Below are 15,108 nucleotides of genomic sequence, written 5' to 3' on the forward strand. Positions count from 1 at the left end.
TTTCCTGATATTTCCTATATATGATGGTCACTCAGTGAAAGTATATCCAATATATTGTTATAATGTTCTTGAAAGGTTGCATTGAACATGGTACTCAATAAACAAGAGCCTTTCTGAACTAAAAAAACTTGCAGAAAATATATGACTTAAAAGGATCAAACTGTTAACTTAGTTTTCCTTACCTGCTTTTATTACCTTTTTTGTGCCACATAATGATGGAATAAAAAGAAGTGACTGGCATGTTGACAGAGTGTATAAAAAACATTCTTCAAAGACATTTAGTTTTTACTAATTTTGGCAAGGTTGTGGACTTAATTATTGGGGTATTACATTCCAGGTGGGATGGAATTGGAAGAGAATCCAAATCATTCTTGAAAATAAAGGATCTTTCACTCTGGCAAAAAATAAAAATGGGTATATGTCATGTATTCTTTCTGTATGGCACGGTACCAGCCCCAGCTCTACTGTGAACTTCACCTGCTTTTAAAATTATGTCAAATACCATACATATACATTTGTAACCACACACTGTGATACAAATGTTTTTTTTTCTTGACGATCCGGTTTCTTCTCAGCTTCAGGTAAAAGTATGTATGGGTGGGGAAAAAATTCAGCTCACCAAAATGTAGGTTGGGCCTTGCAGGTACAGGATATGAGCAGCCAGTCCAGTTGCACTGCTGCATCTGTCACTTTGTCTGCACAGAGAGAAGTAACAGGAACCATGACAACACCAGTCAAGAACTCCAGTAAGTGTGTTACAGTGTATTATTCCTTGCTGCAACTTGTACCACATCTGCTCACAGGAATGACAGCAGCTATGTGAAGTCTCATTAAATAGCTGTTGGGCATTGGATATTGGCTTGGACTTGATATCATCTGCTGTGATAAGAGTAAATTGGAAGTGTCGTCCCATTAAAAGTACTGATTTGATGGCTGAGGTGAAAGACTGGAGAAATTACATAAGAAGTACTATTATTGAAGATAGCTGAAAAAAAAATGTATCTCAAAGGGATGAATTATTACCATTCACCTGTGTTGCTATTTTGGCATTCCTGTAAGATTTTAGGATTCTTTTTTTTTTTCAATGTGGTAATTTTCTCTAAATACAGAAGTGAATTAGGGTCATTCTGAAGTGCTCAAGGTGAGAAAGTGACATTGAAATAATACCCGGTTGAAAGTTAAACTCCATGTCATCAATGCAGATAAATGCTCAAATAATGATGGGTCGCATTTAACGCTGTAGTTAAATGAAAATTGGGATTTGTTTATTTTTTACAAGGACATTCAAGTTCCACCTTGTAACTGTGATCTTGGAGGTCTAGTGTCAAAAGCATCTTCAATACAAGGCAATGTCAACTGTGACTGGTGTGTATTCTGAATGAAAACAGACAGTGAAATATACAATGAGCGTGTATATAAATAAATAAATAAAAAATATATATATAATGAACAAAATAGTGAGCTATATGACTATGACATGACTATAAAGCCCAATATCTGCTGAATGATTGATCAGGTTATAAAATCGATTGATGCAGATCAAATGTGAGTTGAGGACAAGCATAAGTGCTATAAACAATGAACATCCCAAACTAAGCCTTCTTTTTGAGACTCTTCAAGCAACACCTCTGTCTTCAATAATGATTTCATTCATACATTCATTATGTGTACCACTTTTGCACTTAGGTTGCAAGGGTGCTGGAAGATACACAGCTGCCACTGAGTGAGAAGCAGGGTACACTGCCTCTGGCCAGTTGCAAGATTCGCCAGTCGAATCACATGGCCACACAAAGAGACAAACAGCCATTCACTCTATCATTCACATGTCAGGAAAATTTAGGGAGGGTCTACGACACTGCGTGTTTTTGGATTGTCGGAGGAAACCAGAGAACCCAAAGGATACCCCACAGACATGAGGAGAACATGCAAACTCCCTGTCTGAATTGAACCAGGAACCTTCTTGCTGTAAGGTAGAAATACAAACCACAGTGCTGACCTGATTTCATACCTTTATGGAGAAAATGTGTCATCTATGTTTGCAGGGATAAGCTCGATATCTGAAATCATTGAGGACAGAATTTAATGTATTTCTGTGAGAATGACTGCCTAAGTCTGACACACCCTCCGTAATGGTTTTTATCCAAAGTTTTGAACACTAGCATCTTGAGTTTTAACTTGACTTCTTTTATTTTGTGCCAGACTGATAATTATTTGAAAATGGTCCAGGAAAAAAACGGTCCGTCCCAACATGTCAAAATATTTCTTTAAGGTTACAAAACAGCAAAACAGGCTCGGGGAATTTCAACACTGTTGTAAAAATCATTATATATATATATATATATATATATATATTCAAATCCTGTTAAACAACATTAAAAACAACCCTGCACACACTTTAATTGGTTTCTAATTGACAAAGATTACAGGGTGAGATTCCTGCCAAGAAGAAAATTCTCTTCATAATCTTTAAATAAGGACCGGATTATTCCGGCAAACCTTGACATTTGTGAATGGCAGAGTGTTTTACTGCTGTTATTGTCTTCTTCAGTCTGGTTTGGACCAAATCAGCAATTGAGAAGAATCAGAATCTTCATCATGTCCAGAAAATCTTCACATGGTTCTGAGTGAAAGAACATATAAAGAAAGAACACAGCATATATATCCATGGAATTTGTACTAAAAAAAGACATCTGTAAATGTTTACCTCTATTCGATTCATATTATCAAGAGGATGAATTTCTTTTATTTTTTACATCTCTCCCAGTCTTTGGCAAGGTGGACGTCCACCGTGAGACCAACAACACGGAGCATCGTACCAATGAATTCTCTGAGGATCAGCTTATAGTGCGGCGAGGCCAACCCTTCACCGTGACCCTTAACCTGACGCGACCTTTCACCACCAACCTTCACCCTCTAACCATCACTGCTGAGACTGGTGGATATCTAGAAAAACCTTTTGACTAATATTTGATTTTAGGAAATCTAATCCTTTACATTTCATGCAGATTTTCTTTCCTTTTTTAATTTAATTGCTGATTTTGATTATTGTTTTTTTCTGGTAATCCCATGATAATCAAGAAAATTGTTACAGATTTATCATGTTTTTTTGCCCATTCTAAACTACACTCTTGGCCATTTTGTCAATAATTGATTAGGTGACATACAGCCAATTTTATGGGTTTTCGTCAACAATTTACGAATTTTGAAAGTTATTGATTGTAAAAGAACTCATGGGATTTTCCATGATTTGAAAAAAAAATCAACCAAGAGGATCAGGAAGACATTCATATTATATTAAACAGGTTAAATTAGTAAATGGGGATCACACTGAAATAAATGGTTGGTCATTTCACAGGGAGACGGTGATCAAACATGGAAGTTTTCGAAGTCACAATGACTGTTTTCTGTATCCAGGGATTCAACCTGCTGAAGACCAGGGTACAAAATCATGCTGCAGAATCCCGGAGGACAAAGAGACATCTGTGTCAGCTAAGGCAGCGTGGAAGGTGAAGCTGGAAAAAAGTTCCGCCCTTGAGAGGGGAAGCCTGACCCTTATCATCTGCCCCTCTGCTGATGCTCCTATCGGGAGATTCAAGCTGACAGCGAAGATACAGGATGAAGAGACTCTGTTGGCCTGTCCAGTGGTCCTGTTTAACCCCTGGTGTCCTGGTAAGTGGCAATACTTCTATTTCTATGTTTATCTGTCTTTTGACTTGCCTCCGTGTCATCAATCCAGCTGTGCTTGTGTGTTGGGGGGGCACCAGTCCATCAGTTGTCAATCCATCCACGTGTCTATTGACCCTTTCTTTCCATCCATTGGTTGTCTTCCTGTTATGTCCAGGCAATTATTTCCCCCAGTTTGTCCATCTGTATGTGTGGGAGTGTTTCCATCCATCTGTGTCTCCTTGCAGAGGACTCAGTGTTCCTGTCAGATGAGGAGCATAGGAAAGAGTATGTGTTGAATGAACAGGGAATCATCTTCACAGGAAGTGAATTTTACATCCATCCACTTCAGTGGGACTTTGGGCAGGTATGTTTGACCAGCGAAAAACAGACCGGATCCCAAACAGACCTCATTGTGTCTCTGCCCTGATGCTTTGTCCACCTTCCTGTCCAGTTTGAGGATAACATGATGGAGATTTGCATGAAAATTTTGGATTTGAGCCATCAACACCTGGAAGACCCGGCTACGGATGTGTCTTTTCGTTCGGACCCGGTCTACGTGGGGCGTGTACTCAGTGCCATGGTACAACCCTTAATGAAGCTTTCCACAGAGTGCTCATTGCCACATGGAAAAAAAATATCATATACATATTGTGAACAAATATTGGAATAGAATCATTATCCTTTTAAAAGTGCACAACTGCAAGAGGTCTCAGAAATGTGATAAAAAGTAGAACGATATCACTTGAAAAATTGTGTAAAAAAATAAAAAAATACCATGTGATCAAACAATTCACAAAACATTAATGAAATTTTGAAATAATATCACCCGATCACAGAAGATTATTTTGACCCTAAAATGGCTTAATACGCTCTTGGAAGTTACTCTAAACATCAGAGAAATTACGAAAAATTATCCTAAAATTAGAAAAAAATTCCTATACATTTAAAGGAAATAAAATCAAAATACAATCAAATTTAGTGGGTTTTTGAAAAGATTGGAAAATGAATGGGGAAAAAAAATAAAGTACTGAAAAAAGGATATGTAAAAATAAAAAATAAATCACAAAGAAAGGCAAATTATATGTACAATATTAGCTTTTTGCAAAACCTAGAAGGGGGAAATAGAGTGTACTTGAAAAATTAAGCATTTAGAAAAAAAAAAACTAATGAGGATTCCTGACTTTTTTTTCTCTAATGCAACATTTCTGAGCACAGATTAACTCGGAGGATGACAATGGGGTCCTGGTAGGATCCTGGGAAGGAAACTTTGCAGGCGGGTTCCCCCCAACTCACTGGAGTGGCAGCAACTCCATCCTGCAGCGCTGGTTCAAAAACAACTTTCAACCAGTCAAGTATGGACAGTGCTGGGTGTTTGCTGGTGTGATGTGTTCAGGTACCATCTTGCTTGCCAGGCCTCATGTGACAGTAAATAATGAAATAAAATAAATGAATCAAAATGTATTGATCCCCATTGGGAAAATTTGAGTATTCAACTATAAATCCTAGGTAGCCGCGGGTGGACAAACACAGTTGCATCAATAGTATGAATGCATACAATGATCATAATTCAAATTAAAATGCATTACCAGAATGCTTTTTCATTTTCAGAAAGTGACTCCTTATTTTGACTCATAAATAAAGTGAGCCATAAGTAATCCAAACTGCTTTTTAATTTTCTTCTTGCAGTCTGGTCAATCTGTGATGTCATCCAAATGAAAAGCTCAAAATGTTTTCGATTTAATTTTCAAATCATACCCCAGCAAATCGTTATCAAATTTGGATTAGTAAAAATGTCAAAAAAATAAGTTATTTGTATACTGAAGTGAAATAAATTGTTTTAAGACTCATATACATCACTCGAACACACACACACACACACACTCCTAAATTTAGGTCCAACAGCTGACAATAGGTCTACAAATAGCGTTTCCTGATTTAAACCTTGCAATCCAGCAAGTTTCTCCACCTTAAAATTCTTCTCCAATAAAAGCAAAAAATCCAAATTAAAATGCTGAGATAATGGAATGCTAGAGAATGAACAAGTGAAATCTATCAGATGGCGCAAGTCAATAGTGTTAATGCAAGTGAGTTTATTCCAAGGGTGTGGCTGTCAGTTTGACCTCAGATCCGTTTTTACTCCCTCAGAATAAACAACATCCAGTGTTGACAGTTTTCAATGATCTGAAGGAGAAAAAAGACAGCTTCAAAGTCAACACAACTTTATAATTTCATTTTTTTTTTGCCTTCCTTCTTCAGTGCAATTCAATTTGACTTTTGTTTAAGTGGATGCACGCACTTTTCACTGCAGATACCTTTCACATGTATTCCAGTGATGCGTCTGCTGGGGATTCCTTGCCGTGTCGTCACCAATTTCCAGTCAGGCCACGATGAACACTGCAATCTGACCATTGATATTTACCACCCTGACTTTGATGTGGAATCCAAAGAAAACGATGACAGCATCTGGTGAGGTTCAAGCACTTAAAAAAATGACAAAAACTTCCTTGTGTAATTTAATTTCCTTAATGTAAACAATTTGGTGTGGTAAACTATGATATCTTTAAATAAGTTGCAGAACATTATCCGGTTAAAAAACAAAAACGGAAATGACTTGGAGAAATAGTCATATGTAGCTTTTTGGGAAGCTCAGGGGAATTCTTGATCCATTCATCCATCAAGCCACGAGTCAATTTTTCTACTGCATATCCGGGGTTGGGCTGTGGGGTCAGCAGCTGAAGAAGAGAAGCCCAGACTTCCCTCCCTCCAGCCACTTAGTCCAGCTTCTCCGGGAGTTTTCCAAGGCGTTCCTAGGCTAGCCGAGAAACATACTCCCTCCAGCCTGTCCTGGGCCTTCCTCAAGGGCCTCCAACAGTTGGACAGTGCCCGGAACACCTCACCAGGGAGGCATCCAGAAGGGATCCTGACCAGATGCCCTGGGCGCCCTCATCTGACTTCTCTCAATGTGGTGGAGCAGTGGCTCTAGACCAGGGGTGGGCAATACATTTTTCACAAGGCGCCACATTAGAAACCTGAATTGTGTCAGAGGGCCACACCAACAGAAGCTTTAACTCAATTCTGCATCAAAAACGTGGTTCATTCTTAACACTGTCTTACACAACACTTCCTGATATTTAATACAATGCAAAAATGTCAATTTCTGCACAGGGTTGATATCTGTCACTTTATCCTTGATTCTTTTTAAAAATCCAACATTTTTTCCCTGTCAGATTTGGATAACCGTCTGTTGTAACACCTGCCAGCTTTACCCATTTCAGTCCATGTAAGACGATGAGTAGCTGAGCAATGTCACGTTTATCGCAGCTCTCATCCAAAACCAGAGAAAAACAGTCAAATTTTGTTTATCAGATGAAAATCCAGGTTTCCGGCGATGTCCTCAACCCGCCTCCTTACGGGAGAGTGACACGTTCTCAAACGCGCCCTTTTTCTCAGTGATACAGAATCCAGTAAGCACTCCTTAACAAACTCACGGTCGCAAAACGCCTTACTTTTTCTGGCGATTTTGTGATAAATTACATAAGTCGTCCTGACGACTACATCTCTGGGGGTGTGGAGTTTGGTAAAAAGTCCTTGTTGAGTTAGCAGTTTTGCTAGCAACGCATCAGACTCCCTCCCGTGCTCTTCGTAACACAAATTTCTGTCCTCGCATGCTAGGTTGTCCAGTGGCGGTTCAAATTATATTCTTTAAACATAACGACTTCTGTACCACAAATTAAGCACACAGCTTTACCTTTTATTTCTGTAATGAAATACTTGGCACTCCACGTCTTGTTGAAAACACGGAATTCGTTATCAATTTTTCTTAGCGTGAGTTGACAGCTTGAGGGTGACTTGGCTAGCATCACGCACCGCTGTTCACCTTGACTGACAGCTCATAAATCGAAAGAATTTTCAACAATTTTCAAAATAAAAGCAGCACAGTTGTATTTCACGCATAACATAGCTATTTTTTGAAAGTTGTATTGTAATTTATGATTGGCCTCACGCGGGCTGGACAGGGACTCACAAAGCGTCGTAATTTGCCCAGGTCTGCTGTACTGTAGACTAATCACGGATGGCCGACCTCCCCAACCTGTGTTTCGGGGACACCCCACAGAAGAAACTCATTTCAAAGATTTGTATTTGTGATCTTGTTCTTGTTTTATCAACATTCTACACTATATAAATCCAATGTTTTGTGGCAGGAACTTCCATGTTTGGGTCGAGGCCTGGATGAAGCGGCCCGACCTGCAAAAAGAAGACAAATATGACGGCTGGCAAGTACTGGATCCAACGCCACAGCAGGAAAGCGACGGTAAACGTTTCCTCCATCATAGCATTAAAGCTGTATTTCAGGGATTTAGGAGAAAGTATATACAGTACATCATTTTATTTTCAATTGAGGTAATGGTGTGTACTTTGAAAATATGGTAACTGTTATTGACCAAAGAGATGTTAAGGTTTCAGTAAGTAACATATTTCTATGAATACCTGTCTTTTTTTTTAACTAAAACCCACTCCAGGCATGTGAATAAGAATATAAAGAGATTGATTTGTCACCCATTCCTTCTCTTTTAAAAAGTTCATAGCATTTTGATGACTTCAATGACAGTTTAATGAAAACATCCACTGAAGAAATAATCATAAGTGGGGAAACATAGAGGATCAAACTGCTAAAGTTATGTAAAAAATGTATTTACACTCATGAGCATAAAATAAATAAAGCAAAAAACAAATAAACAAGAAAAACAGCAATAAATTACCATGAACAGTGTCAGAAAAGGCAAAATATTTTTCAAAAATGTACTTTCAATATAAGCAATTTTAGATATGCTTATTTAATAATGAAATTGGTCATGCTGTATTTCATTTCATTTAAATTTCTTAAAATTGAAATTCCTCCTTATACTGGAAGAACTCGCAAGAAATTCTCAAAAAAAAATTAGAATGAAATGACTTAGTGGATAATTAGAACTAAATGAATGTGAATCGATTAAAAGTAAATAGAAATCCTGATCATGCTGAGAGACATACTCCGTCTGTTTTTGCGCCTGACTCATCGTAAATATTTTCTTCTCGTATTTGATGCATGTCGTTTGACTGTTGTGGTCTTCGGCATTTTAGGTCTTTACTGCTGCGGCCCAGCGTCTGTGAGGTCTATATTGACTGGAAACATCGACCTGCAGTATGATACCCCATACGTGTTTGCTGAGGTCAATGCTGACTGTGTCGACTGGCTGGTCTGTCTGCCTTACAACAACAAAAACAACAAAGCATGATTCATAATTTTTATCTTTTCAGATGTTAATTGTTTATGTGTGTGTATATGCATGCTTTTCTGTTTGTATGTCTGTTGGGCAGGTAAAAAGCAACGGTTTAAAAGTGCATCTTTTCTCCCACACTGCAAGAGTCGGTTGCTCCATCTCAACAAAAGCTATAGGCTCCAATGAGAGGTCAGACATCACTGACACCTACAAACACACTGAGGGTAAGTTTAAACACAACAGGCACATGTGGCTATCATGAATTTAGATTGTTTACAAAGAAAGACTTACTGACCTCACTGAGATCTACAAATATACTGAAGGTGAATTTTACATAAAGGGACAGAATATTCACCCAGTTTATTCTGATAGGGTCGGAAAAGGAGCGGACCGTTTTCAGATATGCCCTCAGCAGAGACATCCATAAGGAGAAAGGAGACGTGGAGGAAGGAGAGGATGCGGGCAGCTTGGAAACAAATTACGAGGTTTCTCCTCCACAACTATTCTTGCAGTTCAAAGAGGTGGGTATATTTAACTGAGTTTGTGTTTAAACTCACTATTGCTGACATGCTGGCTCAAGATCATATTTCCCAACAAGGGGGTAGTTGGAGCTCGGACTTAAAAATGAAACAGTGAGACACCTCAGTGTTGAAGTTTCTGTTATCCAGGTCATGGTCATTCATTGTCAAACCTTGGTTTGTATTATCGGATAGTGCAAACTTATTTAGAATAAATTTTCAATAACTACTGACAAAAATGAATGAATAAATGTAAAATTATGGATCTTATCAACCTGAAGCACAGGGATAGTAATTGTTGCTGAAAAATTTCAAATACTGAGCTGCAATTTTGAACAATTTGGAAGTTTTTAATGTGTGTTCAGCTCAGGTATCACATTTATTTCAATATAATGAATCGTAATGTTTTTAACAGAGTTCTTCACACTTAATAGAGTAACAGTTCCTCAGTAAAATATCTCACAAATAACCTATGGACTAAAAAGAAGTGTTATTCTAAATCTTCAATCATGGCTTCACATTAAATCTTACTCTAATTGCATTATATGCCGATCTAATATTGTAACTGAGTAAAAGCTGTTTTTGCTTCCAGAATCTGTTGAGTATCATTGGCACATAACTATAACATCAACTTGTCAAATATTCATGACTTCACACCACCCTTTTTTCTCTATAAACTGTTAAGTCACAGTCTCTCCCAGCTAAGTTCGGGGTTAGTGTTGAAGATGAAGAGCTCTAGCGCCGAACGATGCACGCTGGCTTAATATATAACATCAGTCCAAACACAAAATACTCAATTTAGACCACTTAATTCACACATGAAACATCTAGGTGATGTTTTAAGGCCGTAATACATAGACTTCATATTTACCATTACACAGTGAATTGAATGCACCTATGGAGTAGTAAAGACACCCCCAGATCTTAAGCTCCAAATTCTAATGTAACTGCCTCACCATGATGTACTTGAAGTGTGCTCCCTGTAGGACATGGTACAACAGCCACACCTAGTGGTATTGAGTATTACACCAAGACTTTTGGCGACCTGCGTGTGAAAGTTAGTGATTTTGAAACTAGGGGACTCAAAATCAAAACCTGTAGTACATGGAACATTGAGTGACAGGAGATAAAAATTAGACCTAAATGACAGTAGGGGGTGTTTTGAAAAAGAAACATGCTGATTGAGGAAAAAATGGGATGAAAACTGATTTAATTTAACATATTCTTTTTCAGGTATTTCAAAATGTTCATATTGACTCAGGAGACCAAACACACAGCGAAAGAAACATATTCAGTCAGTCAGGAATATCAAGCGAGCCTTATTTCTTTACTCTACCATCAATATTGTTTTATTTTGTAATTTTGTGATATATTACTAGAATATTGAGTGTGTTTTAATGTCAATTTTAAGTTAGCAGTGTTTATTCCAACAACAATTGCTTATTATTGTTGTTAGTAATTGTAAAGATTATAGTTGTAGTAGTAGTAGTGGTATCACAAGTATATATTCTTTCTTCTTTAATATGTCCCCCCTCATCCTGTCAATGGGTTCTCCAGGTATCGGCCCCAGTGTATGGGAAGGATGTGGAAAGGAAACTGATTCTTCACAGTGACTGTAGCATCTCCAGGTTCTTGTCAATCAACATCCACGTCCAGGGCAGGAAATATAACACCTCCCCAAAGACAAATGTCCTTAAAAGAGTGGAGGAGCTGACACTAGAGCCTGGAAAAGGTGAAGGGCAGATAGCTATTGTCTTGATTCTGAGCGCTTCAGTCATATTTGTTTAAAATTGTCCCTGTCTCTCCTGCAGAGCTGTCCATCCCCATCCATATCCCTGTCAAGTCGTACTATAAACTCATGAAGGAATTCGACAGCCTGCAGATATCAGCCATAGTGTCGGACAAGGAAGAGCCTGATCACATCTTCCTGGCTGAGGAGAATGTGGTGCTACAAGACCCCCCTCTCGAAGTCTCTGTGAGTACATAAGTGCATACAGTACCTTCATGAGAAGAAATGAGCAAAAACCTCACTGAGAAATCACCCAGACACACTAACTTACCAAAAAATTCAAGCCATTACCTCAAATTCAGAAAGAAGCAATTGAACAAATATGAATACATTACCAGATGTTGCTGTAAAATAGCATGAATGGATCTCAGAACAAATTGAAAAGTCTACCAAAAAGCAGTAATAAATTAACAAAGGATAGAAAAGAAAGGTAAAAATCTCACCACTCTTTCTTTCTCTAATTTCCAACTAATAGACCGCCTAAAGTGGTTTATGTTTAGCTGCGGTTCTAAGCCGATAAAAGACTCATTGTAGAGTGTGTATCTTCTTCTTCTTCCCTTTTTAGCGTTTCCCTTCAGGGGTCACCACAACCTTCATATCCTCTCTTGCTACGTCCAGAAATCTTCTCTTTGGTCTTCCTCGAGACCTCCTGCCCGGCAGCTCAAATTCCAGCATCTGTCCTCCAATATATTCACTATCCCTTCCCTATACATGACCAAACCATCTCAGTCTGGCTTCTCTGACCTTCTCTCTTAAATATCTAACATGTGATAGACTCCTGATCCTATCCATTCTGGTCACTCCCAAAGAGAACCTCAGTATCTTCATCTCTGCAACCTCTAGCTCTGCTTCCTGTCTTTTTTGTCATTGGAACTGATTCTGGGCCATACAGCCTCGCTGGTCTCACCATTGTCTTGTACACCTTTCCTTTCATTCTGGATGATAGTCTTCTATCGCATAGTACCACTGAACCTTTTCTCCACCTATTCACCTCTTTTCCACACTGTCCGTTGCTCTGGACTGTTGACCCCAAGTACTCATAAGCCTATCTGACATTCTTTTCAGCTCCAGAATGTTCCAAACAAACTCCTTCTTCAAGATAACTCCTACTCCATTTCTCTTCCTGTCAGTACCATGGTAGTACAACTTAAAGCCTGCTCCTAAGCTTCTCCCTTACTACCTCACTTCTACCCTACTAGCCTAACTACCTTTCCACCTGGTCTCCTTGACACACAGCATATCCACTTTCCTTCCCTGTATCCTGTCATAGTCCCTACTCTCAGCCCCAGACTCTTGCCTTTCCACTTCTCTCTCTGCTTCCGAACACGCCTTCCTCCTCTCCTCCTTTGACCCACAGTCGCCCAGTTTTCATTGGTTCCATTTAGGTCATTGGTACCAATGGCGGTCGTTATTAACCCGGGCCTTGACCAATCCATTATGATCTGGTTATTATGATTGATTTGCATGTTTGATTTTGGCAAAACTTTTATGCTGGATGCCCTACCTGACGCAACCCTCTGCATTTATCCGGGCTTGAGACCGGCTCAGGGAGACACCGCCCCTTGCTGCCCTGAGGTTGCATTATTGTAGTGTGTATAAATGTATTAATAACAACAATGTGTATTGCAGGTTCTGGGTCCACTTACACTGCACAATGAGGTCTATGGGCAGGTGGTGTTTGCAAATCCAGTCCAGGAAACACTGAAAGACTGCACTTTGACTGTGTCTGGAAGTGGACTCATCAGAGAGGATCTTGAAGTCAGGTGTGTGTGTGTGTGTGTGTGTGTGTGTGTGTGTGTGTGTGTGTGTGTGTGTGTGTGTGTGTGTGTGTGTGTGTGTGTGTGTGTGTGTGTGTGTGTGTGTGTGAGTGATTTGTCTGTGTTACAATGTTTGGTAAATAGCTCGTTTTGCTTTTTTCATGAAGGCTTCATAACATTTGTAATTTGCATGGTAGTAAATTCACTTTTCAATCTCACTTTTATAAGTGAGCAACATATTGACATTAGAAAAATAAATCAGTTTAAAAGTATTTTAATCAGCAACAAATCATGAAGAAATCATCTGAAAATCACCAACATCTTTTTTCTTAAAATTGTCAAGAAATTACCTAAAACTCCAGAGGAAATGAAGACGAAATCAATCACAAATTATATGAAAATCATAATGAAATTACCCAAAAATTTGCAGCTAAGCAGAAAACAGATCATCGAAATCTTCTTGTCTTGGCAACTGGACTTGAACTTTTTCACTTGAAGACGTTTCACCCCCCCCATCCGAGAGGCAATTTCAGTTCTAATGACCTATGACCTAATGACCTTCAGTTCGAATGACCTCCTCATAGGTCACTCGAACTGAAGAAGCCTCTTGGATGAGGGGTGAAACGTCCTCAAGTGAAGCAATTCAGGTCCAGTTGCCAAGACAAGAAGATTTTGACAAGAATTCACAATGACCTGGATGACTGAGAACCTCCACAGACAGAAAACAGATCATTGTTTCTGTTTGTGTTTTCACATTTTTTGATGAAACTCCAAAAGAAGCTTTAGGTCATGCATACTGTTACAACAAATAGGATTTGTTTTTTTCACCTTTAAAATACACTTGTCCTTGGAAATGTTCATAGTGCAACCCACAAACCAGCCCTGCTGAATCTTGTTCTTCCAAACTCTAGGCTTAAGGACATGTCACCAAACATCCGTATTACTGTTCAGTTCCTCTTCACTCCACACAAGGCCGGAGAGAAGGTCCTAGCCGCTGACTTCTCCTGCTCTCTTTTAAAAAATGTCAAGGGGAGCTGCACTGTCAAAGTCCTGCCATGAATGTAGACACTGATGACGACAAAACATCAATTCAAAAATGTAATAAATCAGTTGGTTACAAGACCATACTGTTTTTGTTACATCATATATTCCAAGGAGTCAATGGTAAAATAGGAAGTTATCTTTTCACTTATTCATAGGTAAGAAAATGGTTGAGACCCATGGAAAAAACTAAGAAAAAAAGGCAAATTGCTATTTTAATGTAATCGCACAATGACAGCTGGGATAGGCTTCAGCATACCTACGACCCTGATTGCAGCATAAGCAGTAGATAATGGATGGAAGAAAATAGGAAAATATGCAATTTAATTGTTGATTAATTTGATAATACAACAATTTTAAATGTAAGAAATTAGTATAGGATAGGATAGTATAGGATGCTATTCCCCAAATTAGAAGATGTCGGGTATATATGCTAGTACAGGTATTAAAAGGATCCCTGGCTGCAAAGATGTTATTGTCCTATTTGATCAATATTTGTATGAAAACGATAATAAAAATCTCTCAACAAATATTAGTTTGTATAAAATTGAATAAAAAATCACCTGTGAGCTTCCATTGTTGTTTTTACATCACAATGCTGGGTAGTGACGTGATGAAGTTGCACTGGCCCCTTCCCATTTCTTCATCCCACTTGAATCTGAGAGACGTGAGCGATGATAAAGCTGAAGACATAAGCCAAGCTGAGCTACAGAGAGGAGGCAAACAAAGATACGAAGAGGCAAGAGTCAGCAAAAGTCACAGGTGCATGTGGCAACTGCCTTGCTATGCTAACAGAGCATCTCTTGTAAGTAGCTCCACTTTTTGCCATCGGCTGTTTACTGTAGACTTATGGGCCACTGTGCTGACTGACCAGGTGACTCGTCGTGCCCGTTCTTTCGTCATTAGATGCTACTTCTGCAGTAGCGGGTTGTTGATGTCCTCGCAGGACAGCATCCAGCATCTCCTGCCTGTCTTCGACTTTCTTCACTCATTCCCCAAGAACCTTTTGTCTGTTTGAGATAGAAAACTGTAGGTATGGTGTTTGGCTTTAGTGTCAATACTGTATTTTACAATAA

The 15,108-nt window shown here is 38.8% G+C and overlaps 1 protein-coding gene across 1 annotated transcript; it reads left to right on the forward strand.

Moving 5' to 3' along the window:
- The first annotated feature begins 695 nt into the window (after positions 1-695).
- Positions 696-14,536, forward strand: tgm8 (transglutaminase 8). Its single transcript, XM_086148879.1, has 15 exons — positions 696-746; positions 2,765-2,935; positions 3,415-3,669; positions 3,912-4,030; positions 4,118-4,246; positions 4,882-5,059; positions 5,997-6,132; positions 7,869-7,978; positions 8,788-8,903; positions 9,025-9,151; positions 9,300-9,448; positions 11,003-11,177; positions 11,257-11,420; positions 12,864-12,997; positions 13,903-14,536. The coding sequence occupies exons 1-15, from the start codon at positions 722-724 to the stop codon at positions 14,048-14,050; spliced, it is 2,136 nt and encodes a 711-aa protein (XP_086005005.1). The 5' UTR covers positions 696-721; the 3' UTR covers positions 14,051-14,536.
- The last annotated feature ends 572 nt before the right edge of the window (positions 14,537-15,108 follow it).

Source organism: Fistularia commersonii, chromosome 7 (assembly GCF_037954325.1).
Source record: "Fistularia commersonii isolate RoL2024-O1a breed Wild chromosome 7, RoL_Fcom_v1.0, whole genome shotgun sequence".
Taxonomy (NCBI): domain Eukaryota; kingdom Metazoa; phylum Chordata; class Actinopteri; order Syngnathiformes; family Fistulariidae; genus Fistularia; species Fistularia commersonii.

Bases quoted from the DNA above. Each gene is read 5' to 3' on its own strand.
- tgm8 (XM_086148879.1), top strand. From the start codon at position 722: ATGACAACACCAGTCAAGAACTCCA. The intron at 5,060-5,996 runs GTACCATCTTGC...CATGTATTCCAG, and splicing joins TGCTGGTGTGATGTGTTCAG to TGATGCGTCTGCTGGGGATT. The intron at 8,904-9,024 runs GTCTGTCTGCCT...TCTGTTGGGCAG, and splicing joins CTGACTGTGTCGACTGGCTG to GTAAAAAGCAACGGTTTAAA.